This window comes from Plasmodium brasilianum, chromosome 13 (assembly GCF_023973825.1).
Source record: "Plasmodium brasilianum strain Bolivian I chromosome 13, whole genome shotgun sequence".
Classification (NCBI taxonomy): domain Eukaryota; phylum Apicomplexa; class Aconoidasida; order Haemosporida; family Plasmodiidae; genus Plasmodium; species Plasmodium brasilianum.
The window spans coordinates 1,692,335-1,718,378 of record NC_090126.1 but is presented as its reverse complement, the minus strand read 5'-3'; the positions used below and the strand labels follow the sequence as shown (position 1 = coordinate 1,718,378).

General features: G+C 25.1%; 6 protein-coding genes across 6 annotated transcripts; 2 read left to right on the top strand and 4 right to left on the bottom strand.

Moving 5' to 3' along the window:
* Positions 1-1,583: 1,583 nt before the first annotated feature.
* MKS88_005032 (ATP-dependent RNA helicase DBP4) lies at positions 1,584-4,586 on the bottom strand (the record flags this gene model as incomplete). Its single annotated transcript, XM_067218257.1, has 3 exons — positions 1,584-1,627; positions 1,861-4,272; positions 4,409-4,586. The coding sequence occupies 3 exons, from the start codon at positions 4,584-4,586 to the stop codon at positions 1,584-1,586; spliced, it is 2,634 nt and encodes an 877-aa protein (XP_067071408.1).
* Positions 4,587-5,665: 1,079 nt separating this feature from the next.
* MKS88_005031 (uncharacterized protein) lies at positions 5,666-8,848 on the bottom strand (the record flags this gene model as incomplete). Its single annotated transcript, XM_067218256.1, has 1 exon — positions 5,666-8,848. One exon carries the CDS (start codon positions 8,846-8,848, stop codon positions 5,666-5,668), a length of 3,183 nt encoding a protein of 1,060 aa, XP_067071407.1.
* Positions 8,849-9,062: 214 nt separating this feature from the next.
* MKS88_005030 (uncharacterized protein) lies at positions 9,063-9,488 on the bottom strand (the record flags this gene model as incomplete). The annotated part of the gene is made up of 1 exon (XM_067218254.1): positions 9,063-9,488. The coding sequence occupies one exon, from the start codon at positions 9,486-9,488 to the stop codon at positions 9,063-9,065; it is 426 nt and encodes a 141-aa protein (XP_067071406.1).
* A 4,879-nt stretch (positions 9,489-14,367) lies between these two features.
* MKS88_005029 (ATP-dependent RNA helicase DDX55) lies at positions 14,368-17,490 on the top strand (the record flags this gene model as incomplete). Its single annotated transcript, XM_067218253.1, has 1 exon — positions 14,368-17,490. One exon carries the CDS (start codon positions 14,368-14,370, stop codon positions 17,488-17,490), a length of 3,123 nt encoding a protein of 1,040 aa, XP_067071405.1.
* A 1,267-nt stretch (positions 17,491-18,757) lies between these two features.
* Positions 18,758-21,379, bottom strand: MKS88_005028 (thioredoxin-like protein; the record flags this gene model as incomplete). Its single annotated transcript, XM_067218252.1, has 3 exons — positions 18,758-20,654; positions 21,059-21,132; positions 21,314-21,379. The coding sequence occupies 3 exons, from the start codon at positions 21,377-21,379 to the stop codon at positions 18,758-18,760; spliced, it is 2,037 nt and encodes a 678-aa protein (XP_067071404.1).
* Positions 21,380-24,235: 2,856 nt separating this feature from the next.
* MKS88_005027 (glutathione S-transferase) lies at positions 24,236-25,046 on the top strand (the record flags this gene model as incomplete). The annotated part of the gene is made up of 2 exons (XM_067218251.1): positions 24,236-24,273; positions 24,467-25,046. 2 exons carry the CDS (start codon positions 24,236-24,238, stop codon positions 25,044-25,046), a joined length of 618 nt encoding a protein of 205 aa, XP_067071403.1.
* Positions 25,047-26,044: the final 998 nt, after the last annotated feature.

The following is a 26,044-nucleotide window of genomic DNA, read 5'->3' as shown; positions in this document are numbered from 1 at the left end:
ACATACATATATATATATATATATATATATATTTATATACGTATATTTATTTATCGGATCTTGTATATTTTACGAATGTAATAAAAATAAAGTATTTTTACTTCCTTTTTACCAAATACTTTGTACATATGTAATTATGTGCACATAATAAAATACCTTGGGAAGTTAAAGTTAAAATTAATTTAATTTTGTCATTATAAAGCTCGAATAACCTCCTATTCGGTGAAGTGCATATATGTATTATATACATGCATATTATATCCTTATTACTAAAATTTTATGCGTTAAACAGTGTATGAGAGCAGTCATAAGTTGCGATGCCCCTTTTAATGCTTTCTCTTTTTTATTATAAAAAAAAAAAAATTATGAATATATAAAAAATAAATATAGGAATAGAACAAAATAAAATAAAATTACAGCTATGCATTTTCAACCTTTTTACAATTTTTCCCTTTCGTGTCATTTTAAAATATTAATATCCATTTCATTTACTATTTTTTAAAAGGAAAATAGTTCCATTTTGTGTAAAATGAAAAAAGAGTACAAAATATTTCACTTTTTTTCGAATTTTTTTTCATTCCTTTTTTGTTTTTCCTTTTTTAATACATATATAAATATGCATCCTTCAAGAAAACCATTTTCCAACGTTAAAGCATTCATCGCTTACAGATTAATCTCAATATGGGGGGGGGGCTTCATTACAAAGAGTACATCCATGTAGCAGTATGACAGCTATAACGAAGTTAATTTTTACGGATACGTTTATATTTACACATCATTTAAAAGAAGATAAAGTAATGTCCTTTTAGTAAATGACCTTTTCGCTTACATATAATTACATTCATACGTATATGTATATGAATATATATAAACAAACCTTTTGTTGTGCGTGTAAGGAAGAACTTAAAACGCATTAAAAAGCAAAATTACCCTCGTATTACGAAAATTCTTCCCCTTATTTGCCATAAATTTAATACGCTTTAAGCTATATAAAACATACATTCCTAGTCTTACCATTTTTTGCGAGATAAACGTAGAAAGATTAATATGTACGAAAATGTAAGACTAGATGGCACTACCTGCTACGAAGCTGCTGCAGCTCTATATATCATAAGCATTCGTATTCCCAGAGCAAATAATAAAAATAAAATAATAAAAACAAATAAATAAATATATATATATATATATATATGTATAACGTTATCAGCCCAGCTGGAACGTTATGTTCTTGTATTAAAAATGGCTGTTTAATGTTTAAGAAAAATCATTGAAGACCTGGGAATAGCATGTGCGCTTTAATTTTAGCATTAAATTATATACGTGTTTTTATTTATATATTTATTTTTCCTTCTTTATATAAATTAAAAAAAAAGGGGGAAGATAGTGAAAAAAAAAAGAAAAAAGCAAAATTACCAATACGCATCAATTTAAATCAACAAAAAAAAGACCAGTCAAATTACACTTTTAAGTATGACACTCAAAAGGGATGATAAACACATAAAATGTTTCCAAAAATGAAACAAACTATTCTACTTAAAATAGAAAGAGTTTCCATTTACATAATGAAGGGGGATAATTCCTCTCTATAAAAATGCCAATACTTTATTTTCTAAACATGATATATCTTCTAAAAAAAAAGAAAAATATAATAAATGAAAGTATTAATTTAATAGTATTAATAAAATACGTATAGTATGATAATACAAATTAAATGTATATATTCATATTACAAAAAGACAAGGAAGTGAAATTTACTACAATCTACTAAAGTAGTAACAATGGAGATAAATAATCACATGCAAATATAAGAAAAAAAATAAATGTATATATTTATATACAAACAAAAGAGCGCAATTTTACCGTTTATATTTTCTTCTTCGCTCATTTTTGTTTCACTCTTATTATTGTGTAATTTTCTGTTTCTTTTATCTTTAATAAAGGAATCATCTGCTTTTTGTTCTAAATTTTTATATGTGTTATTATTATCACAGGAACTACATGACTCTTCATTTTCATCGTACAAAGGATTTTTCGCAAGATCAGAATGTTCATCCGAGCTATATGAGTCACTCATTTTTAATTGTATAACTTTTTCTTTTTTTCTTAGCTTGCTAAATTTTGTTTGTTCGTTATCCTTTTCAACTTTTTCTTTCAGCGACTCAATGTATGTTTTTTCATTAAATATGTCAATATGTTCATCTTCTTCATCTTGGTTACCATCTTTTTTATCTTCATTTAATTCATCAAGTAAAATTTTTAATTTAGTTTTATCATCATTTATTTCATTCCCATCCTCATCATATAAAATACTATTACTTAAAGTTTTAGCTACTTTAACTCGTTTCTTTCTTTTTCTAGTTGGCAGTAATATTAGGGAGTTATCTTCTATTTCAACCTTTTTTGGTTTAAAAAAATCATCGTCTAATTCTTCTATATGCCTATCTACCAAAATTTCATTATCACTTATATCATTATGTTTATAATCATTCAAAATTTTGTTCTTCTTCTCTGAACTGAATATAATACTATCTTTTTCATTTTGGTTATAACTGCTACGTTTGCTATTTAAAACACATTTGTGTGTGTTCCCCCCGTTTGACACTTCCTCTTCCCTTACCTCTTCCTCCGCCCTTTCCTCTGTCTTCCCTTCTTTTCGTTCGCTTCTCTTCTTTAGCTTCTTACTATTCAATATTTCCAAATACTTTTCGAACCGTGTCCTCTTCCTGTTAACGGCTACTTTGTTATTTGAAGATATGTTCAATTCTTCCATCATATCCGCGGAAAATTCAATCAAGCCATATGCGTAAGCCAGCTGGTTTAAATCTATTTTCTTTATATCCTTAAATTTCATAACAATGTACAAATGTCTTAAATATATAACTAACGCCTTTTTTGCTAGATATTTTATTTCAACAAAAGCAGCATTTAAAGAGTGTATTTTATTGCTTATATCGAATAGCTTTTGTTTTTTAATAAACTTTTCCTTAATTTCTATATTGTTTTCTTTTAAAACATGTAAAAATATTTTTTTATCATCAATTTCACTTGTTAAAAATATAAGGCTATTACCAACATTCGTAAATCTACCTGTTCTACCTGACCTGTGAATAAAGGTTTCGACAGTTTCTGGAAAATCAAAATGTATAACCCAATCCACTGAAGCGAAATCTAACCCTCTACAAGCAATATCGGTAGTAAATAAACAAACAAAATTTTGTTTTTTTGAAAAAAAATGATATGTGTTTAATCTAGACGTTTGTTTTAATTTTCCATGTAATTGTAAAAATTTCATAACACCAACTTTTATCTTTTTAAAAGCTTCATACATAAATCGAACTTGTTTACATGTTGAGAAAAAAACAATTATTTTTTTATTTTTTTTTGAAAATAAAAAAGTATACAAATAATTAATTTTATTATAAATACTGCATTCGATAAAAATTTGTTGCACATTATTATTTTCTATATATTTATCATTGTCATTAATACTGACATATTCATAATCTTTCACACAAAACGTTTTTAATATAATATTTAAAAATTTACATATCGTTGCTGAAAATAAACATATCTGACAATTTTCCTTTGGTTTATATAATAAAATGTTTTTTAAATTATCATAAAAACTTTTGTCAATTAATTTATCTATTTCATCAATTACAAGAGTACTTAAATAATCTAAATTGCAGTAATAATTATTTTCCAAATGGAATAGTAGTCTTCCAGTTGTGCACACAATAATATTGGCATAACTAAAAATACATTTTTCTCTTTCTTCATCTTTTCCCCCTATTGCACAACAAATATTTAATTTATGATATTTATTTAACATGTTTAAAACTTCAAAAATTTGAAATACTAATTCTCTGGTTGGAGTTATTATTAATCCTCCCAAAATTTTATTATAGCTATCAATACTATTCCTATACATTTTTTCAACTAAAGGTATACAAAAGCATAAAGTTTTCCCTGTACCTGTTTGGGCTTGAGCATAAATATGTTTATTTAATAAAACAATCGGTATAGACACGGATTGTATATTTGTCATATGCACAAAGTTGTTTTCATTTAAAGCTTTTAAGGTCCTTTTACTTATTGGTAATGTTTTAAACTCGTGTGATGTTAAAACATGTTTATCAATTATGGTTAAGTTATTTTTATACTTTCTACTTTTATCTTTCTTTTTATCATTTTTACTATCTTCCACATTTATATTTGGTTTTTCACTAATACTATTACTGTCATTTTTGTTTATATTACTTTTCCACTGTTCTTCATATTGTTTTTTTTTTATTTTCCTCTACAACAATCCCTAGTTTTTCATCAATTTCTTTTTGCAATAGGGATCTCTCATCAATATTATCCCCATGCTCATTTTTTCCTTTGCTTTTTTTCTTTATTTTGTTACTATATTTATTGTTACTATATTTATTGTTGCTACATTTTTTGTTGCTACATTTTTTGTTGCTACATTTTTTGTTGCTACATTTATTGTTGCTACATTTATTGTTGTTACATTTATTGTTGTTACATTTATTGTTGTAATTTTTTTTTTTTATAATTAATCTTGCTTTACAGCCTGTCATGTTCAGGTATTTTTTTTTTTTTTTCCTCTGACTATTTTTGTCATACAGTATCTACAGCTGCATCATCTCTGATATAAATAAAAATGGGTAAATAAACAAAACGTTCAAGGGTTTGACTTGATTATATATGCAAACATATACAAATATGTTATATATATATATATATATATGTATATAAATATAGATACTTTTAAAAATTTTTTGAAGAAAAAATAACTGCGCTATTTTGGAAAAAGAGAATTCACAAAAATTTCTCAAAAACGAATTAATGAAAAGGAACACAAAAAAAAGAAATTTTTTTTTTTTTTTTAATCGCTTCTAAATGTTGTTATACATAAACTACAAAGTCTCACTTCTTTTTTTGAATTTTATGATTTGATTGAAGCTTGCAAAAATATTATTGCGAATATACTTGTATTATTTTTATAACTTCTTCTGTATTGCTATGAAGTTATGGTACTTTCATATTCATGTACTACAGTTAAGATTTATTCTTTTATTTTAAAAAATATATATATATATATATATATTTTTTTTTTTTTTTTGCATTTTCTTGGTTCTATAAAGTTTTAAAGTGCAATTGTTATATTTATAAAAAAAAAAAAATTCCATATATTGAAAGATGCTCTTTTTAATTTTTTTGAAAATAACTAAAAAATATTGATAAACTCATATTTCCAACTCTGTTTATGTTTTTATGGCATTTTGTTAAAATATGCTATTAAATAACAATTAAAAAAGTTATTAAAGTAGATTTTCAAAAAGATTAAAATGTTTCATACTTATACATATATATATATGTATACACGTGTATATATGTGCATACTTATGCAAGTATAATAAAATTAAACACTAAAAATGTAAATTAAATAAAAAAAACTTCACAAGTTTTCTTTAAAAAAAAGGCAAAGATAGCTACTAGCACATTTAAAATATTTGAAAACATAAAAAAAAAAAGTAAAAGTGAACGTAAAAGTGAACGTAAAAGTGAACGTAGAAGTGAACGTAAAAGTGAAAGAAATTGAAAAAAAAAAATGGCAAAATGACAGCATACTTTGTAACACGAAGAACAAGCATGACTATTCTTCGTCATATTTTATAAATAACATTTTTTTCAGTTCAAATGCTTCAGTGGTATCTAAATCTGAAAAATTTGTGTTATCAATATAATCTAGATGTAAAGCAGAAAATTCATTAAATTTTGTTTCATCTAATTTATCAGAAAAAGCATTCAAATGAATGGAATATTTTTTGTTGGAAATGGATTCACATTTCAAATAATTTATTTTATTGAAAGTTGTAAGTTCAATAGATTTATCTAAAAGTTTCAAATCTATATTATGTTTAAGGTCCGAAAAAATGGCATTTCGTTTTACTTTAATTTCTCCTATAACTTTTAGATATTTTTCTACCCCTTTTTCATTTTTTAAGCATAATGTAAAATCATGATTTGAATCATTAACATTGTTTTTACAATATAAAAAGGAGTACAGGCCTTTTTCGGTATTTTTCAAAAATTCACTAGACTCAGATGCTTTAAGCGTTACATTGGGTATATTATTACTATTAACAGAAGGAACAGAATGCATCATCTTTTCTTCTTTACAGTCATAAAACATAATTTGATTATTATTGCTGTTCGAAAAATTACCATATTTTCCTGGTGTCATCATTAAAGAGTCATTAGGATTTATATTTGCTTGATATTTTTCACCTTCCTTCTTATTTTCACCTTCCATCGCATTTTCATCTTCCATCGCATTTTCATCTTCCATCGCATTTTCACCTTCCATCGCATTTTCACCTTCCTTCTTATTTTCACCTTCCATCGCATTTTCACCTTCCTTCTTATTTTCACCTTCCTTCTTATTTTCACCTTCCATCGCATTTTCACCTTCCTTCTTATTTTCATCTTCCATCGCATTTTCATCTTTGTTACATTTCTTATTATATAATACATCCTGGTAATTTTTTCCACAATACAAGTCAGTTGATGGGGAAAGAGAACTAATATTTTTACTACAGTTCATATTTGTATGATTTACTCCGATCGAGCGTTTTTCCTTTCCATTCGTATAGTCCTTACGGTCTTTCGTTAGAAACTGTTCATACATAATATTATGTTCATGCGTAATATTGTTACTAGCACTTTCGAACATATTTTCCTTTTCTGTACTGTTTACATTTGTTTTTTCTTTTTCCTCTATGGAATTATTATGAACCTGTAATGTACTACCAAAAAGGCTTTTTTCATACATGTTTTCTTCTTTGGCGCTTTTTGTGCAACTGGAAAGAGGACCATGATGATGTTCAAAATGATGATCACAATGATCACCATCTATATAGTTAGAGCACTTTTCACGTGCATTACTTACCCCTAGTAGATCATTCATACCTCTACTATCCTTCACAATATTACTGACATCCTCTTCTATTCCTGCACCTTTTGCTATATTATGAATTACAGTGTGACTATTGTACATTTTCTTATTATCACAACTGAACGCACAATTTTTTTGGCTAGAACCAGAATTGCTATGAAAATTGGTGTTTATATTGTGCTCATTATTATTATGTTGATAAAAGTTATTTGCTTTCGTTGGCGCTACGTAGCAATTTGGTATAGGTGTACCACCGTTTGGCATAGATGTGCTATCATGTGGCATCGATGTACAACTGTTTGGCATAAGCAATGTGCCACGACTTAGCGTGGGCATCCCCTTCTTAAATGAACTGGCCTGTTTATCATTATCCTTGGTAACAGTTCTGTTTATCTCTTTACACAACTCAGCACAAGCATTTAATAAAGTTACTGGTAGTTCTTTCGAGTGATGTTCAGTTTTTAATGGTCCTTTCAATTTTTTCTCCTTTTCAATAGAATTTTTTACACATAATGGGGAAATTCTACTCTGACAAATTTTATTAATTTTTTTAATGCTTTCATTAAATTGTGTATTAGGAGAGTCTTCTTTAATCATTTTATTAACAGATGTGGAGTTCTTAACCTGTTTTACATTTTCTACACTTTTTTTAGGAGTAGAATTTAAATTTGAAAAACAATTTAAATTATTCATATAATAAATTGGTTCATTTAACATATTAGGGTTATTATTCATTATGAGAAATATTAATATAGAGACCTGAGATTCTTGTTCTTCATTTTGATTATTTAAGGAAAAATTGTTAGAGATAATTTTACTACCTTTTTCTCTTTTTTCTGAATTGATAATTTGTACATGTATACAATTATCTTTACTATATTGGCATAAATTATTAATATTAAAAATGTTGGCCATTTTATTATATTTTATCTTATAAATATATTTAGCGGTATTCTTTTTGTCTATATGATCAATACCTAAAAAGATGGTATCTTCATCTTTTATTTGTTCTATATCAACAACTGTGTTGTTAACTATTGTACTATTACTTACAGACTTATTAATAATAAATAAATTGTATTTATTTATTTGTCTATTTATATCATTTGAATGGTTAATATTTTTCTCAACACATCTACATACCAATTCACACTGTTCACTTTCTATATCTCCTTTTATTACTAAATCACATTTTCTATATGATGATCCTATTACAAATTTTTGTTTTTTAATGTTTATTATTTCTGATACAACATTTAGTTTTATCTTATTATCTGCATTCAATTTTTCATTGTTACAATTTATTCTTTCTAAATAGTACAGAGCGTTTCCTTTTCCACTATTGTATATGTTAAATTTATTATTAGCGGTAATAATTGTATTATTCAAAGTACTGTTTTTTATTAACTCATCTATTGATTTTTTTATTGCCTTATTTTTCATTTTCATCATCTTTTTCCTTCTCCTCTTTATACTATCTCCATAATAATTTTCTTGTGTTGCTTTTCTCACCTTTAACTTTTTTTGCATAAAACACCAAAATGGCAAAGCCTCATCATAGTTTTTTTTTCCTTTGCCATTTTTCTCTTCATTCGATGGGGAACCACCGTCACCTCCATTCAGCTCTTCATTATCCTTTGATTCTGCTTTGGCGACATTTTTCGATTCTGCATTCGCTTCTACTTGAACTTCTTCTTCCGCTTCTTCTTCCGCAGTTGTTTCCACTTCTTCTTCCACAGTCATTTCTACTTCTGCCTTATCGTACATACCACTCTCCTTTTGAGTTTCCCTTAATGACAAAAAATCTCCACTATCTACCACTTCTTTCTCATTTTGCATATGTGTTAATTTTTTCCCCTTTTTTTGCTGTATTTTTTTCATTTTTCTGTTTGATTCGTTCGTCAGTTTGTTTATCCTTACGCCTTTCACCCTTGTATTAGTTATGGTTAACTCACTTTTTTTGCTAATATTTTTTGCATGTTTTTTTCCTTTTTCAATATGCCTCTTATTTAATTTTTGACATTTCAATTTATCATTTAAACCTTCATTTGTTAACGTATTTTTTTCTTTTTTATCTTTTTTTTTTTCTATTTTTTTATCTTTTTTTTTTCCCCTTTTCATTTGTATTTTCTTCTTTTCTCGCTATAGTTGACCTCTGATTTTTGATAGTACCTTGAAATGCCATGTCTTTATTACTACTTAGTAAACTTGTATTATCTCCTTTTGGCACCTTTTCTCGATTACTATTATTAGGTATTTTTCCTTTTACATTAACAGGTACATCTACATTCTTATAACTGTTTTCAGATTTGTTCTTTATAACATTACAAGAGGGTCGATTCTTATTAGTTGTGTTTATGTGCGTCTCCTTCCTTACATGTTTTATCTTACTGATATCATGACTTTCCAGTCTGCCTGTTCTCCTCCTTGTTGTATCCGAATTACTGTAGTCTTTTCTTTTTTTTTTTTCCCTCTTCATTTTTTCCATTTGGTTTGAAGCTATTTTTGTTACTCTTATCATTTTTGTCATTTTTATCGTTTATATTAATTTTATCGTTTTTGTGATTTTTATTATTTTTGTGATTTTTATCAATTTTGTTAATTTTTATTTTTATACCTGCATCATTTTCATTTTTTTTTTTGTAGTCACTTTTATGGTTCCTTGGGGCCATGCTCATCTCATTCCTTTTCCTTTCCCGATTCTGCTTCCTATGCAGCTGTTGCTGCTGCTCCTATTAGTACTACCACTACCTTTATTGCTTCTTCCCCTTCTTTTTTTTTTTCTTTTTTTTTTTTTTTTTCCTCTCTCCTGATATATTACTGTTTAATCTTTCTTTTTAAAAGGATTATTTTTAAATACCGTTTTCACTCCTTTTTTTTTTCTCACTATTTGTCATTTGTTCCCTTCGTTGCTCCCTTCGTTGCTCCCTTCGTTGCTCCCTTCTTTGCTCCCTTCTTTGCTCCCTTCTTTGCTCCCTTCTTTGCTCCCTTCTTTGCTCCCTTCTTTGTTCCCTTCTTTGTTCCCTTCTTTGTCCCCTTCTTTGTTCCCTTCTTTGTTCCCTTATTTTATTTTTTTTGTTTCAGTTAATTGCATACAATTTTAAAAATACTTCACACAACTTAACCAGCTTTTTAAAATGTAAGGGGAAGTAATAAGCTAAGAGTATTTAATAAATTGAAAGATCAAGTAAAAAAAATAGGGATGCAAAAAAAAAAAAAAAAAAAAAAGCCACTTTCGTGTTTTTTCCTGAGGAACATATATATATATGCACGTGTACGTATAAAAAAATTAATGCGTTAAAGAGATATTCAAATGGGGCATAAACTTAAAATGTAAAAAAATGTGTTGCTTATTAGTATATATTAGGCGCACACATGTATATATATAAATGTATGTATGCTTATGTGTTTGGATATGCTCGTATATGCATCATCTGATAGTAGCGTGCAATCTTGTCAAAATACAATAACAAACTGGAAAAAAAATGAACAATAATGAACAAAAATGTGAGTATAAATTATTGGAAAAGTGCATTTATAATTATAATTAAAATAGTAAATGAATACTTAAAAAATACATTTAAAACTTGAAATACGCATTTTTTTTTTTAGCAGTTGTAACAAGTTCTTTTGCATAAGAGGATTCAATGTGTATATATGTTATAACGAGTTCAAATTTTAGGAGTAACATTTAAATAGCGCAGTTTAAAAATTACAACTTTTATGTTAACGAATGAATTGAAGCGTTTAATTTTTTTAGAAAAAGAGAATATTAGCATTCTTTTATGTTTTGTTTTGTTTTGTTTTATTTTATTTTGATTTTTTTTTTTTTTTTTTTTTTTGTAAAAATTATCAAATTAATTTTAACTTAATTGGTCAGCACATTTTATGAATTCAGTAGTACTTTTTTCGTTTCGTTAATGAAACTTTTTCTTTTGGTGTTACTTTTTGCACTTGAAATGAGCGTGTATGTATGTATGTATGTACGTATTTAAACTTGTTTTATGTACAATTGAAAATAAAGAACTAAAATATAAATAAAAAGGGGAAGCAGTACTAAGGGTGTGAAATGAAAATAAAGAGGAATAATGCACAGTGTGTTAACAATTTCGGTACTTCTAAATATTACACAATTATTTAATTTTACATGGTTTTATTTGTTTTTACTCTATTTTATTCTGTTTTACTCTGTCTTATTCTGCTTTATTTACTTTTCATTTATTTATTATTTATATATTATATATTTATTATTCATTATTCATTTATTATATATTTATTATTCATTATTCATTTATTATATATTTATTATTCATTTATTATATATTTATTATATATTTATTCTTCATTCTTTATTATTCATTATTTATATATTATTTATTATCTATTATTTATTTATTAACTTATTTTATTTATTAATTATTAATTTATTTTTTAATTTATTTTAATTTTTTTTTCTTTTGTTTAATCCCACGCAGTTATATTCGTACAATTTTTTATATATGCTTCATCATTATTAAAAACCATTTGAAGAAACAAGAACAGTTGTGCAATTTAACTTTACTACTGTTAGCAGTAATTTAGGTTAAATAAGTAACAAATAAGTAAAATATATTTTTTTTAAGGTTGGAAAAAAAAAAAAAAAAAAAAAAAATTGAAAGAATAAAACCTCTTTGTGTATAAATGGAATTGCTAAAAATTTTAATTTTAATTTTTTTTCAATTTTTTTTTTTTTTTAAATGTTTTATAAAAGATGCAAGTGTGGAAAAGCAAGTAAATCATTTCCTTTTCAACAAAAGGGTTTCTCTGTTTAATTCTTCCGCGTTTATTTGTTTATTCTTATATTTATTATTTTTTTTTTCTACCTTTTTATTTCTGAAACAAAGAGGAATAAATTCTCAATAAATAATTATTGTGTACTTGCAGAAATAGCACGTACAAGTTGACTAAGGGCTTTTACATGATTCATTCTAGACAACTTTATAATGAACAGAAGGAACGGAATTTTATTACGACGTCGATCATGTACATATAAGTAAATATATATACATTTATATACCTACACATTTATATATATATACATTTATATACCTACACATTTATATATATATACATTTATATACCTACACATTTATATATATATACATTTATATACCTACACATTTATATATCTATACATTTATATACCTACACATTTATATATATATACATTTATGTACCTACACATTTATATACCTACACATTTATATACCTACACATTTATATATATATACATTTATATACCTACACATTTATATATATATACATTTATATATATATACATTACATACATATTATTGTTATTGTGTCATGGCATCATATTTCTCTTTTATATAGTGATAATAATATTAATAGGATAAGTGAAATAATAAGGCACGTATATTTATTTTTATCTTAAAGGAGCATATGATAACTAAAAAATAAATTAAACAAGTATGCCCACATGTAATATGTATAAACAAGTACATGCCACAGGTATGTATTTGGTTTATAAGCATTTCTAGTTTAACTGCTTTTAAGTAGCAATTTTTTTTTGCACTAATAATAAGAACCCCCACACCGTTAATTTATACACACATATAACATATATGCATAAATATCTATATGTACATACATATATACGTACATACATATATACGTACGTACCAATATGAACATAAGAAAAGAGCACACCACAAGGTAAACGTTAAAGGGAAGATGAAAATAATTGTATAAGCTGAAAATGCCACATAAACGCAAAAGAATAAAATAAAAATAAAATATAATAGAGTAAAATGAATATACACATACATGGAGTGGAAATGAAATAAATTAAAAAGGAAAATAAGACCATTTATCATCATTTGTTTATATAATAAAATAGTCAGTAACTGCTCTCTTTAAATATACGTGCACATAACCCCTTTTTAACATTAAAACTTTTCAAAAGGAAAATGTAATGCCAGTTATTCACGAGTATACACTATCATATTTATTGATAACACTCATTGATGTGTATGTTGTCATATTTATTGTTATATTTGTTAACGTTTCTTTGTTTTGTTTTGTTTTGTTTTATTTTTTTATTTTTTTTTATTTTTTTTTATTTTTTTTTATTTTTTTCTATTTTATTTTTTATTTTATTTTTTATTTTATTTTTTATTTTATTTTACTTTTTCTTCCTTTTACCTATTATTGGTCTTGCTACAAACTACCCCGTAGGCGAAGAAGTACATTAACCTACTCATTTATGTGTATATATTGAGATATGACTTTAACATTTATATAAGTATGTAACCTTACGAATAATACGTTTATACATATTTACATTCCATTATTAACAAAAAATAGTTCATAAAATGTAAAAGTGTGCATAAAGCCAGTTACAGATTTGTAAGTCCCCTTTTTTTGTTTAACCATAATATTGTGGGCTATTTTACGCATTCATATATATTAATATAAAATAAATAAAAGCTACATTGGCAGTAATGTTATAGGAATTTTTTTATAAGAAGCCAACACTATATTATATTATATACAAAACCTATGGGCATCCTTCTGTTCCATCTTTTAATTAATATAATAATGTGGTACGTTCTCCTCGTACAATATTTCATTATGTTTCTCTTTCACGTCTTAATTCCCTTTGTAACATTTACATGTAATTTGAAATTTTACTATTTATAGAAATATATATCATCGTAATTTTGAGTAATTTTAATAAATCATCGTTTAATAGAAAAACAAATGAACAATACATCTTTTATTAAGCTTATTATCCTTTTAGCTATATAATTTTATCCCTCCAATTAAAAATACAAGAAATAAAAGTTAAAAAAAAAAAAAAAAATGCATAAATTTTTGTAACAAGTGCATAAATATTTGTACAAACAGTTGTATCATCTACAAAAGGAAAGAAAAATAATAATAATAATAAAAAGAAGCAAAATAGTTGAAATAATATTTGCAATATAGTTGTTCCTGTTATGAAAAACAATAACGGAGCCAGACCACACTTTTTTAACTATCAGGAGGTAAAATAAATTAAAAGATTGAAATAAAAGGGTACGAAAAATTATTACAACGTAATGGGAAGCATATCAAAAAAAAAAAATAAAAAAGAGAAAAAAAGCAAAAATGCTAAAATGCAAAAATGCTAAAATGCAAAAATGCTAAAATGCAAAAACGCTAAAATGCAAAAACGCTAAAATGCAAAAACGCTAAAATGCAAAAATGCAAAAATGCTAAAATGCTAAAATGCTAAAATGCTAAAAAGCAAAAATGCAAAAAAGCAAAACATAAGTAGAGATACAAAAAAAAGAAATATAAAGATATCGCCTATTTAAATTTTACAAAAATATCAATATAACAAAATTACGAAAAAAATGAGAGAAGAGGAAAAGGAAAAAGTTCCCTTTACAGAACTCAACTTAGACGAGTCCATAATATTTTCTCTGTTCATGCAAAAATATTTTTTTTGTGTCAATATACAAAAAAATGCGATACCAAATATTATAAAAGAAGAAAATGTTTTACTACATTCAGAAACAGGTAGCGGAAAAACATTATGCTTTGTAATACCAATATTACAGTATTTGGTTAGCTGTAAACGAAGATATATAAATAAACACCATTCTGAACTTTATGTTGAAAATAACAAAGATATAGGTAGTAATGTTTTGTACAACAAAGACAGTATGCAATCTATTTACGATTATTTCGAAAATGTTGATATACAAAAATGTAGCTCATATGTTCACATAGATATAGATAATTTCATTATGTACAATAATAATATAATACAAAAGGAAATTTTAAGAGAGGTTATCGAGCAAGATGGAGGCACTAGAGGGGAAGAAGCGAAGAAGGACCCAGTAGTAGGTCCAACAGCGGGTAAAGTAGCAGGACCAGTAGTAGGCCCAATAGAAGGACCAGTAGTGGACCCAGTAGCAGGACCAGTTGTAGGCCCAGTAACAGGACCAGTAGTAGACCCAGTAGAAGATCCCATAACAGCCGCTAACTACAGCATTATTGAATGTGCTCAAGAAGGAATAAAAAATAATTTATGCTCCTTTGAGCAAAAGGTTAAAAAGCACGAAGGATTAAACGTGAGTGGTATTGTAATAACCCCTACAAGAGAGTTGTGCATACAAATTTACAATGTGATAAATAAATTTTTATTTTTCATTAGATTGTATTATGCGCAAAAGTTTCATATAGACTTTAAAACATTGAATAAGGAGAATTTCTTTATAAACGTTCTGCTCTTACGAGGAGCAATAAAAATACAGGAGGATTTAAAAATAATTGAAAATGAAAAAAAAAAAAAAAATAGATATCAAATTATTGTAGGGACCCCAGGAAAGTTATCTGTCCTGTTTAATGAGTATAACAACAGTAGGCATATTAGTGGTAGTCGTAGTAGTGGTAGTCGTAGTAGTGGTAATAGTAGGAGCAATGGCTCCCTCTTTGACACAAGTAAATTAAAATATTTAATATTAGATGAAGGGGATAAATTGCTAGAAGAAAGTTATATTAGTTATGTTAAAGATATAATAAAAAATGTCGTACAAAAAGAGTACTGTACATGTATATGTAGTGCAACTTGCCTACATGAAGAGAAGTTTTATAATATGTTTTCAAATAAAGTAAAATACTTTACGAAATGTATTAATAGTAAAAGTAGTACCATTAATGTTAATGCTGATGCTAATATACATGACTATAGTAATGAAAATGCAAGTAACACATTTCAATTGCCAGAAAAAATAGAAAATTATTACTATGTTTTAAGAAATTTAGACAAAAGCTTTTTTCTTTTTAAATTCTTAAATACAGTTGTTAATTCGGGAGAAAACATTATAATATTTTTTTCGACTTGTTTTTGTGTTGAGTTTTATTTTCATCTATTTAAAAATATTCTAACAATAAAAAAAAATAATAGGAAAGAATATTTTGAAAAAATAAGAAGCCTTAATAAGAGATATAATAATATATATAAAGAAAATGAACTGGATCAATTTGCAAAAATTATTTGCTATATTGAAAAATATATAGGGAACAAAAAGAAATTTACACTTTTAAAAATTCATAGAAAAATGAAAGATAAAAAAAGAATTGGTGCTTATAAAAAAATAATGGAAAACAAAAATAAGTTTACTACAAAAGTTATCTTCTGTACTGATATTATGAGTAGGGGAATTAATGTTAATGTACACTGGGTCTTGAACTATGATGTTGCAAATAAAAATATGACTTATATTCATCGAAGTGGAAGAACAGGGAGATTTGATAAGAAAGGAAAAAGCATTGTTTTATTAAATAAAAAAGAAAAGGAGTATATATACTTCTTAAAAAATAAAAAGGTACATATTGTTAATTTTAAAAAAACTGACATGTTTCAAATTATGTTTAATTATGAATTGCGTATGATGAAATATGAGAACATATTAAGTAAAGAAGCGTTGGATATATCAAGAAAAAATAAAAAAAATATAACAACACTTGACAAGAATGAAAATTTTTTTTTTCATTTTTATCAGAATTATTACGGTGAGCAATTTATGGGTGGGAATATCAATGCGGATAAGAAAGTGGGGAGGGGAAAAAAAAAAAATTGCACGGATGAAGGCAGTAGTAGCAGTAGCTGTAGCAACAATGACAATAAGAACAATGATAATAACAACGACGTTTGTAGCAAGAGAGATAGTAATGATGCGGATAAGAAATGCGAGTCGACAGAAAAGAGAAACATTATTTTATTAAACAATATGGTTACCTTATTTTTAAAATATTTGGTCTTTTTTGTAATTGAATACAGAGAAATATTCTCACTTTCAACGAAAGCATTTCTTTCGTATATAGAGTTTTACAGAAACCATCAGTTAAATTTCATTTTTTCATTGAACAAAATAAACTTAAAGCATTTGTGCTACGCCTTTGCTTTAGTTAAATTACCGAAATTTAAGGAGAAATTCAAAATTAAGAATTTCCAAAAAATTAACATTAACACTTTTGATATACCGTACAAAAACGAAGAAAAGGAGAAAAAGAGACAGGAAAATAGGAAAAACAAAGTGAAAGGAGATTTGAAAAATAAAGAGAAAGAAGGAGATTTGGAATGTAAAAAATATTCAAATTTTCAGCAAAAGGAGCAGAACACGATAAAGAACAAAAAAAAGCAAAAAATGAAAAAAAAAAAACAAAAAAAAACTACTGTTCAGAGAAAACGTGAAAAAAGACAAATGGAAGAAGATGAAATTGATGATTTATTTTTCGAAGAAAAATTATATAAAAAGTTAAAAAAAAAAAAAATAACCAAAGATGAATATTACAAACTGTTGAATATAGACAATGTCGATAACATATTTTCTACGGCTAATATGTCAAAAAATGTAAGTATTCAAAAGAAAAATATTTTTAAACCAACTAAGATAAAGTGTAAAAAAAAGCAAAAAGTATTTAATAGAAAGATAAAAAAAGGAAGATATAAAGGAAAAAGAAAATAATTTTGTAATTTTATTGTGTTTGGAGTATTAGGCTTTCATATGACTCATTTATGTGTGTGTATTACTATATCTTTTTAAATTAGTTTATGTTATATGGAATATTGAAATTTTTTATTTTTTCTTGTAGCTTTTTCTTAGGTAGGTTTCATTTTCTGCCTCATAGTTTTTTAAATATTCTTATTTATGTACACTTTTGTATGTGTACCCCCATACATATATGTGTATTTATGTATGCAAATATCTTCACTTTAATTAATTTTTATAAACGTATGTTTAACACACTATAGAACATTCTGTTGAATTTTCTTACGCCGCAGATTTACTTTCATTTCTTAATACATTAAGTGCGCTGTTGATGCTGCAAATACAGACACAAGCATAAACACAAACATAAACATAAACATACACATAAACATAAACATAAAACATAAACATACACATAAACATAAACATACACATAAACATAAACATACACACAAACATAAACACAGGTATATATTTTTATCTTCATGTCGTCTAATGGTTTCCTTACCGAAGTAAAAAAAGTTATATTTGTTTTCTCCTTCTTACGTGCGCTAATATTTAGAAGTTATAGGGAAAAAAAATTCGCCTTAATTTGCAATAATATACATTAATAGTTAATGATTACATATGAACTGTTCATACATTTTTTTTTCTTTCTTTCTTTTTTCATTTATATATATATATATATATATATATTTATTTATTTATTTATTTATTTATTACTTTTTTAAAAATACATAGAGTTGTATTAAAGGTACAAAGAGGTTAATTTAAAACTTAACAAACAAATATTTATTTATTCTTTAATTAAATCAATAAAAAAAAAATTAATGTTTCTAATTATAAGAGAATATGACTGAAGAAAATGCTCATAATATTTTAAAAAAATAAAAATTGAAAATAATTTTATCGCATGAAAAAAAATGTATATACGAATGTATTATATATACATTATGTAGGCAAAGTCACACATGATATAGGTTGTAAATAGGAAGTATAAACAAAGGTAAATTAATTATAAGGGGGGAAATGAATAGTAATTGCGTTAAATATAACAATAAAAATAAGGATAAAAATACAAATGTGTATATAATACTACAAAACTAACGCACGGGGAGAATGTAGACAATCTTATTTCAACAAAAATATTAAAAAAAAATTGAAAAGTGCGTTAAGGCCTTTTCATTTTTATATGTTTATACATGCAGCTGCATATACACACTTGTGCATATAATCCGTTGGGCTATGCTTCCTTCGTTAAAACAATAGTAGATGAGTACAAATCATCATTGTAGTACCTGTTCACAAAATTAAAAAAATTTTCTTTGTTGATCACGCTTTTTCCATTTATCTTTTGTATAATGTTAATATTATTAATATTTTCTTTAAATAATTTTTGGTTGAATAAATCTAATATGAGTACTTGAGTTGTATCATTAACTGAACAAAGTTTCTTTAAAGCTTCGTATTTTTTATCCTCGTTAAGTAAAAAATAAAAGTTAATTCTTTTTCCCTTTCTATTTTTACTATATTCTTCAATTAGTGAATCATACTGATTTAATAAATCAAAATCTAATTTTTCGCTAAATAAGATAAAAATTGGTGCAAACACATTTAAATTACTCAAGTTACTAATATTATCATATTTAAACATATAATTTTTTTCATTAACTTGTTCATTTAAACTTTTATGATTATTTAAAATAAATGTTGATATTTCGTTATCTTTTTTACTAACATTAATATATTTATTTAATATATTTCCCTTTTTATTAGCCAAAATACTTACAGGCTTAAATGTAACATCAAAAATATCATATAATAAAAGTTTATAAATAGCATTATTTTCTTGACTTCCTAAATAGTACACATCATCAAGATAGTTTGCACTACCTTTGTCTTCGTTAGTATCACTATATTTTCCATTATTCAACGAGAATGTCTCTTTATTACTGTTATCCTGCTTGTCTTCTTTCTCTCCTTTACCATTTTTATTATTTTTATTATTATTATCACCATTACCACCATTATTGTGATTAATATTATTTTTATTTTCATTATTATTATTACTACTACTATTGTCATTGTTATGTTCTTCCTTGGTGCCCTCGCTCGGATCATCTTTTTTACTCGAACTACCAATAACATTATCAGCACTACTCTTATTATTTTTACCTCCTTTTTTTCTTTCCATATCTTTTATATAAATAATGTCCAGTTTTATGTTCTTTTTTGCTAATTTTTTTTTTATTCTTAACAAGGATTGCATATCTTCTTTATTATCTTTGTCGTTATTAAAGTAAAAAACTATATAGTCTGAATTTAAATCTTTGAAATTATATTTATTGTTATTTTTATCATATAAGTGGTTTATATACGTAAAATTGTTCACGTTTTTGTAGGGAAAATGTTTACTTTCATATAGTAATAAATAATTTATATTATCATTTATAATGTTCATATTTTTATCTAATAAAACCATGGTAGGAATATTCATAATATTATAATTTTTAATTAATTTTAAAATATGTCTTTTATCATGAAATAATACACTATACCAGTTGTTCATATTGCTAAAATGTTTTATATTAAATAACAGTTTACTATCTAAGGGTACATAAACTACATTCACATTATTGTTTTTATTAATCTCTTTATATATGTCTTTTAATCTATCAGCATATGTTTTAATATTTCGTGCACGTAAGAATTTATCTACATTATAAGAATGGAAAAATAATATCGTATATTCATTTGCGTTTTCTTTAGTACAAACCTTTTTTACATTTATATAAAAATTAATAAACGTTATCACATTATTATATATATTACTAATTATATAAAATATATTATATGGTTTTTCATCATCATAATTATTCCCAAAAAATAAATTTTTTTCATGTTTATATAAATACTTTCCCATGATCTTTTCAGCATCACTTAAATTCTTATTATCAAATCTTAATTTATTATATATCAATAAGCTAGCTAAAAATAAAGGAATTGAAATACCAGTAACACCTATAAGACCCTTCAAACTAACTTTCCTCAGGGGGCATTTCTGCCTAGATAAATTCCCCTCCAACAGATTTCTCCTCCCCTCTTCGGACTTGTTCCTCCTCAAGTCTACGTATGCAAACCTGTAACAGGATATGAGATGGGCACAAAAATAAGCAGATAAAAGAGGGGAAAAATGCGCGGCAAGAATGATGGGCAAATTGCATGTTCAGGAGAAATGGTGAAAAAAAAAAGTTAATTCGAAAAATTTGACCTATTTTTCACACTAAAAATATGAACAGTGCATAAAAAAAGCATGCAAAGAAAATGCACACGAAAAAAAGTTAGCAGCCGTTGGAATGTGACCAAAACAGACATGTACATATATATATATATATATATATATATATACATATACAAATACAAATACAAATACAAATACATATGTGTTTTTATGTGTGTGCATACATGTACACATATATGGATGTACACAAATATTTCCACATGTCCATTATTTCGGCTTCTTTACAATTTTATATTTACTTACTTCCTATGTTTGTTCGTCCGCAAACCTACCGGTATATTTACATGGTTTATTGTAAAAGATTTTTTATGATTAACCTTGAGAAAAATAAAAAAAAAATTATGAATGCGTACATACGGTTAAATTACATATACATAAATCACAAGAACGCATCATTTCAAACGTAAAGCAAAATGTGCACACGTATATACGTATGTATGTATACAACAAAATAATTTGGCAACTCTTCGACATAATTATTTATTTCTTTTCTCTTACTGATTTAACATTTTTGACACATATTGCAAACACTTGAAAAATAAAAAAAAGGAGAGTTTTTGTCATTATAAAATGGAATAAAACAAAAAAAAAGAATGAACAACTGTATTTGCTTCTATACTTAGATGTGTGCTTATTTTGTTTTGCTTTATTTTGCTTCGTTTTATTTTGCTTCGTTTTATTTTGCTTCGTTTTATTTTGCTTCGTTTTATTTTACTTCGTTTTATTTTACTTCGTTTTATTTTGCTTCGTTTTATTTTATTTAATTTTTTTTTTTATGTAACTCTTTAATATTTTATTATTTTAGTTCTATATTTTTATCTTTTTACAATCAGCTTGGCAAATTTCTTTATACGTGTCCCTGTTCAGTTTTGCACTTCTCGTTCTATTTCGATATGCTCTTCTTTATTACTTCTAATCGTTCGTGCAATTTTTCTTATTTATACTTTCTTGACTTCGTTTATTCCGTTTATTTGTTTACTTCAATTTTTTTCTTTTATTTTTATTTTTTACATATTTTATCCTTTATAGTTATACTTCAATTAATTTGAGTTTAAAAAAAGAAAAAATTTATGACAAATACTTGATAACATCTAAATTATTGAAAAACAGCAACGAGATAGATATATTTACCTCTTTTAATAAAAAAAATATATTATATTTTAAAAATTCATATCATATATTTTTGGGATTTTTTCTTTTTTTTTTAAAAAATAAAAAAAGTAAAAAGGTGAACTCAGTCATAGAATAAAAAAAGTATGCAGAAAAGATTTTTATTTTACTTTTTTTTTTTTCCTGTTTATTCTTATACATATATAAATATATATAATTACATACATATGTACGAACAAATGTATGTTAAGGTGTGATGTGGTATTTGTTCATTCTATTGAAACATACTGTATACACACAAACTTAAAAAAATATATAGTATGCACAAAATATTCTTAAGGTTACAAATATTTTAACATACACTTTGGTACCACAACTATAAAAGCAATTTTATTTTACAAGATCTAACGAACTTCCCCTTTTTTACAAATCAAAAATTAGCAGTAATTAGTACCTTTTAAAAAAAATACAAAAAAAATAAAAATTACGAAAAAATTAAAAAGGATAGAAGAGCGGCATCGGGTTAAAATAAAAAAGTGCAGGGAAATAATAAACTACATTGACTATTGTGACATATAGCTCTACAATATTCAAATAAGTAAGAGTATGGATCTACGTATGCACGCATGTGTTATAATAAAAGCTATCAAAACAGCAGCAACGATGTGTTGAGCTGAATGAAATCAAGGATAAAACATATACTTATGAGTTCATGCTTAAGCGATTTTTTTCAATGAATAAACTTGTAAAAACGCGTAACGAAAAATATAAAATAAAATCAGAATAAAATATAAAAATAAGAATAAAATGTAAAAATAAAAAAATAAAATAAAAAAAAAAAATAAAATAAAATAATAAAATAAAAATAAAATAATAAAATAAAAATAAAAATAAAATAAAAATAAAATAAAAATAAAATAAAAATAAAATAAAAATAAAATAATAATAAAATAATAATAAAATAAAAATAAAGTAAAAATAAAATAAAAATAACGTAAAAAGAAGAAATAATAAATACATTTACAAATAAAGGTAGTTTAATGAAGAACGAACTACACTATTTTTATGGTAACACGTGTTCCCTAATTTTCAAACATTTTTCTTTCATAGCATTTTTTTCAATATTGCAAAGATCTATGCCGTCGCACGTTTTAATAACACAGCATATTTGTATTATTATATATATATATTATTATACGTATAATTATATATATATATATATATATATATCATCTAAGTGTACTATGTATTCCTGTACGCAATTCTTGGTTTTCCATAAAATGATACTTTTTATTCTTCGACTTTAACAATTTTGCTGCTTAAAGTATTTTTTTATGTTTTTTTATTTTTTTTTTATTTTGTTTTATTTTATTTTAATTTTTTTTTTTTTTTTCATCTATTTCAAAATTAACAATTATTCTTTTTAAATATTTTATATTTTTGTCATGGCTTTATTAAATTCAAGTTTCTACGTACACTTTTCTACATGTACTAGTGTTTTTTTTTTTTTCTTTTACTGTTATTTTTTTCTTCAATTTTTTTATTTTTTACATCCTACTTCTAAATAATTATATTTTTATTTACCTTTTCATTTTGTAATTGTTATTATATTATAGTATTATTATTGTAACTCACATTTATTTTAATATTTATATTAATACGAAAAAAATGTAATTGGAGCGATAACAAACTAATGAAATGGCGAATTAACGCGAATATATACATAAATATATATATATATATATATATATGTAAGAAAAATAATAACATAATATATATATATATATATTATAATAATATTTTTTTTGTTATTTTTTTTTTCTTTATTTTATCTTAAACCCATATTATGTGTAGCATCCATGATTTAATGTAAAAAAAAAAATTAGGTGTATTTTTATTATGTGTTTAAGGAACTTATATCTATTCTTTTATTTTCTCCTTCCATGAGAACATTTTTATGCTTTACATATATCACGCTCGTGTGTATTCACAGATTTATCTTTTGTTTGTTATCTACTTAATCGTATACCTTTTTATTGAGTCTTCCTTATTTTTAGCCGTTTCTTTTGTTAACACGTTTTCTTTTCGTTTATTCGTACGTTCCTTCGTTCATTTATTTGTTGTTTTTCTTCATTTTTCTTCATTTTTTTTCTTTTTTTTTATGATTGTTACTGTTGCTCGTTCAGCAGTAAAGGAACATTTATGTTCTTCATATCTATGTGCGTACATTAACTCGTGTACACATAAAATACTGCTGTGTTTGATGTATTTGCCTGCATACTTTTGTTACGTCCACGGTGTTAAGCATAAATGACGGAGGATATAGTATTGTACTATTTCGACGCAAGGTTAAAAAAAAAAAAAAAGAAGAAGAAGCATTAGTTTACTTCCATTGCATACGTGCATGTATCTATATCTATGTATATACACATTATACATTCGAGCTTAGAACTCTTTTGTTATAAGTACTCTATTTACCTCATTGAGCTTGCACATATCTGCTGATTATTACCTTGTTATTTATTTTTTTTTTTTTCGAAGGGGAAAAGCTGAACTGATCAGGTTAATTTTTGCATACCTGGGAATAAAATATACAGACAAAAGATTTGGAGAAAATGGGGATGCATTTGCAGAATTTAAAAATTTTAAAAAAGAAAAAGAAATACCATTTAATCAAGTACCAATATTAGAAGTAGGTAATTTGATATTTGCGCAAAGCCAAGCAATAGTACGATATTTGTCCAAAAAATATAATATTAGTGGGAATAGTGAATTAAATGAATTTTATGCAGATATGATATTTTGTGGTGTTCAAGATATACATTATAAATTTAATAACACTAATTTATTTAAACAAAATGAAACCACGTTTCTTAATGAAGAGTTACCTAAATGGTCAGGATATTTTGAAAAACTTCTAAAAAAGAATAATACAAATTATTTTGTAGGTGATAATTTAACATATGCTGATTTAGCTGTTTTTAATTTATATGATGATATAGAAACAAAATATCCTAACAGTTTAAAAAATTTTCCTTTATTAAAAGCACATAATGAATTTATAAGTAACCTCCCTAATATTAAAAATTATATTACTAATAGGAAGGAAAGCATTTATTAAAATATATAAGTAGATAGTTTACGCTTGGGCGGGTTGGTAAGACATTACTTGTTGTCGGTGCTGTGTTATTATTTATTACGCTTTATTACTCTTTATTGTATGTTTTTTTTTTTTTTTTATTTTTTTTTTAATATTATACACCATTTTATCACTAAAATGGAACAAACGTACTATTTTTAGTGGAAATGTTATTAGAACATGTATTGTTCCCATTCATTTATCATCCATGTTTATGTGTATATGTGTTTTGGATTTTACACGCCTGTGTGTTTTTAGCTGTGTACGCGTGCATGTTTATAGGTGTATACGTTTATATGTTTTTCTTTTCTTTTTTCTTCTCCTCATGCCCAATGATAAGGTAAACATAATTATGTATGCACAATGTTAAACAAAATTCATGTTGAGCTGCGCATATTCAGCATATAACGGTATTCTTCGAATAAAGAAGTCTTATCACGTACATTTTAAATAGCATTTCTTATTTTTATTTTTACTTTAATTTTAATTTTACTTTAATTTTTCATTTTTACCCCTTCTTTTTTGTGTTTTATTGCTTTGCGAATTGGTAAAAATATGCCTCTTTTTTTTTTTTTTTTTTTTTTCTTTTACAATCCTTTGAATTTACAAATTTTGTTCCATCCTACATTTTCTTAAAAAAAATAAACCAAGACAATATAAAAAAATTAATCGCTTTTATTGTACTTCAGTTTACCTTCTCTTCTTTTTTTTTTTTAATACACATCATACTATTAAGAGATTTAATAAACTAGAGTTAATTTAAAAAATGGCAAATTTTTAACCATATACAAATGTGTATGCACGTGTATAAACATATATTTGTGTACATATTTGCACATTGCATATATGTGGACACTTACGGATGTCCGCATATGCCCATTTTATTTAAAATGTTTATTAAATAATTTGTATCGAAAAAAAAGGGTTAAACAAAAAAAGGTAGTTACATTAATAGTATATTATAAAAAGTGTGTCTGTTC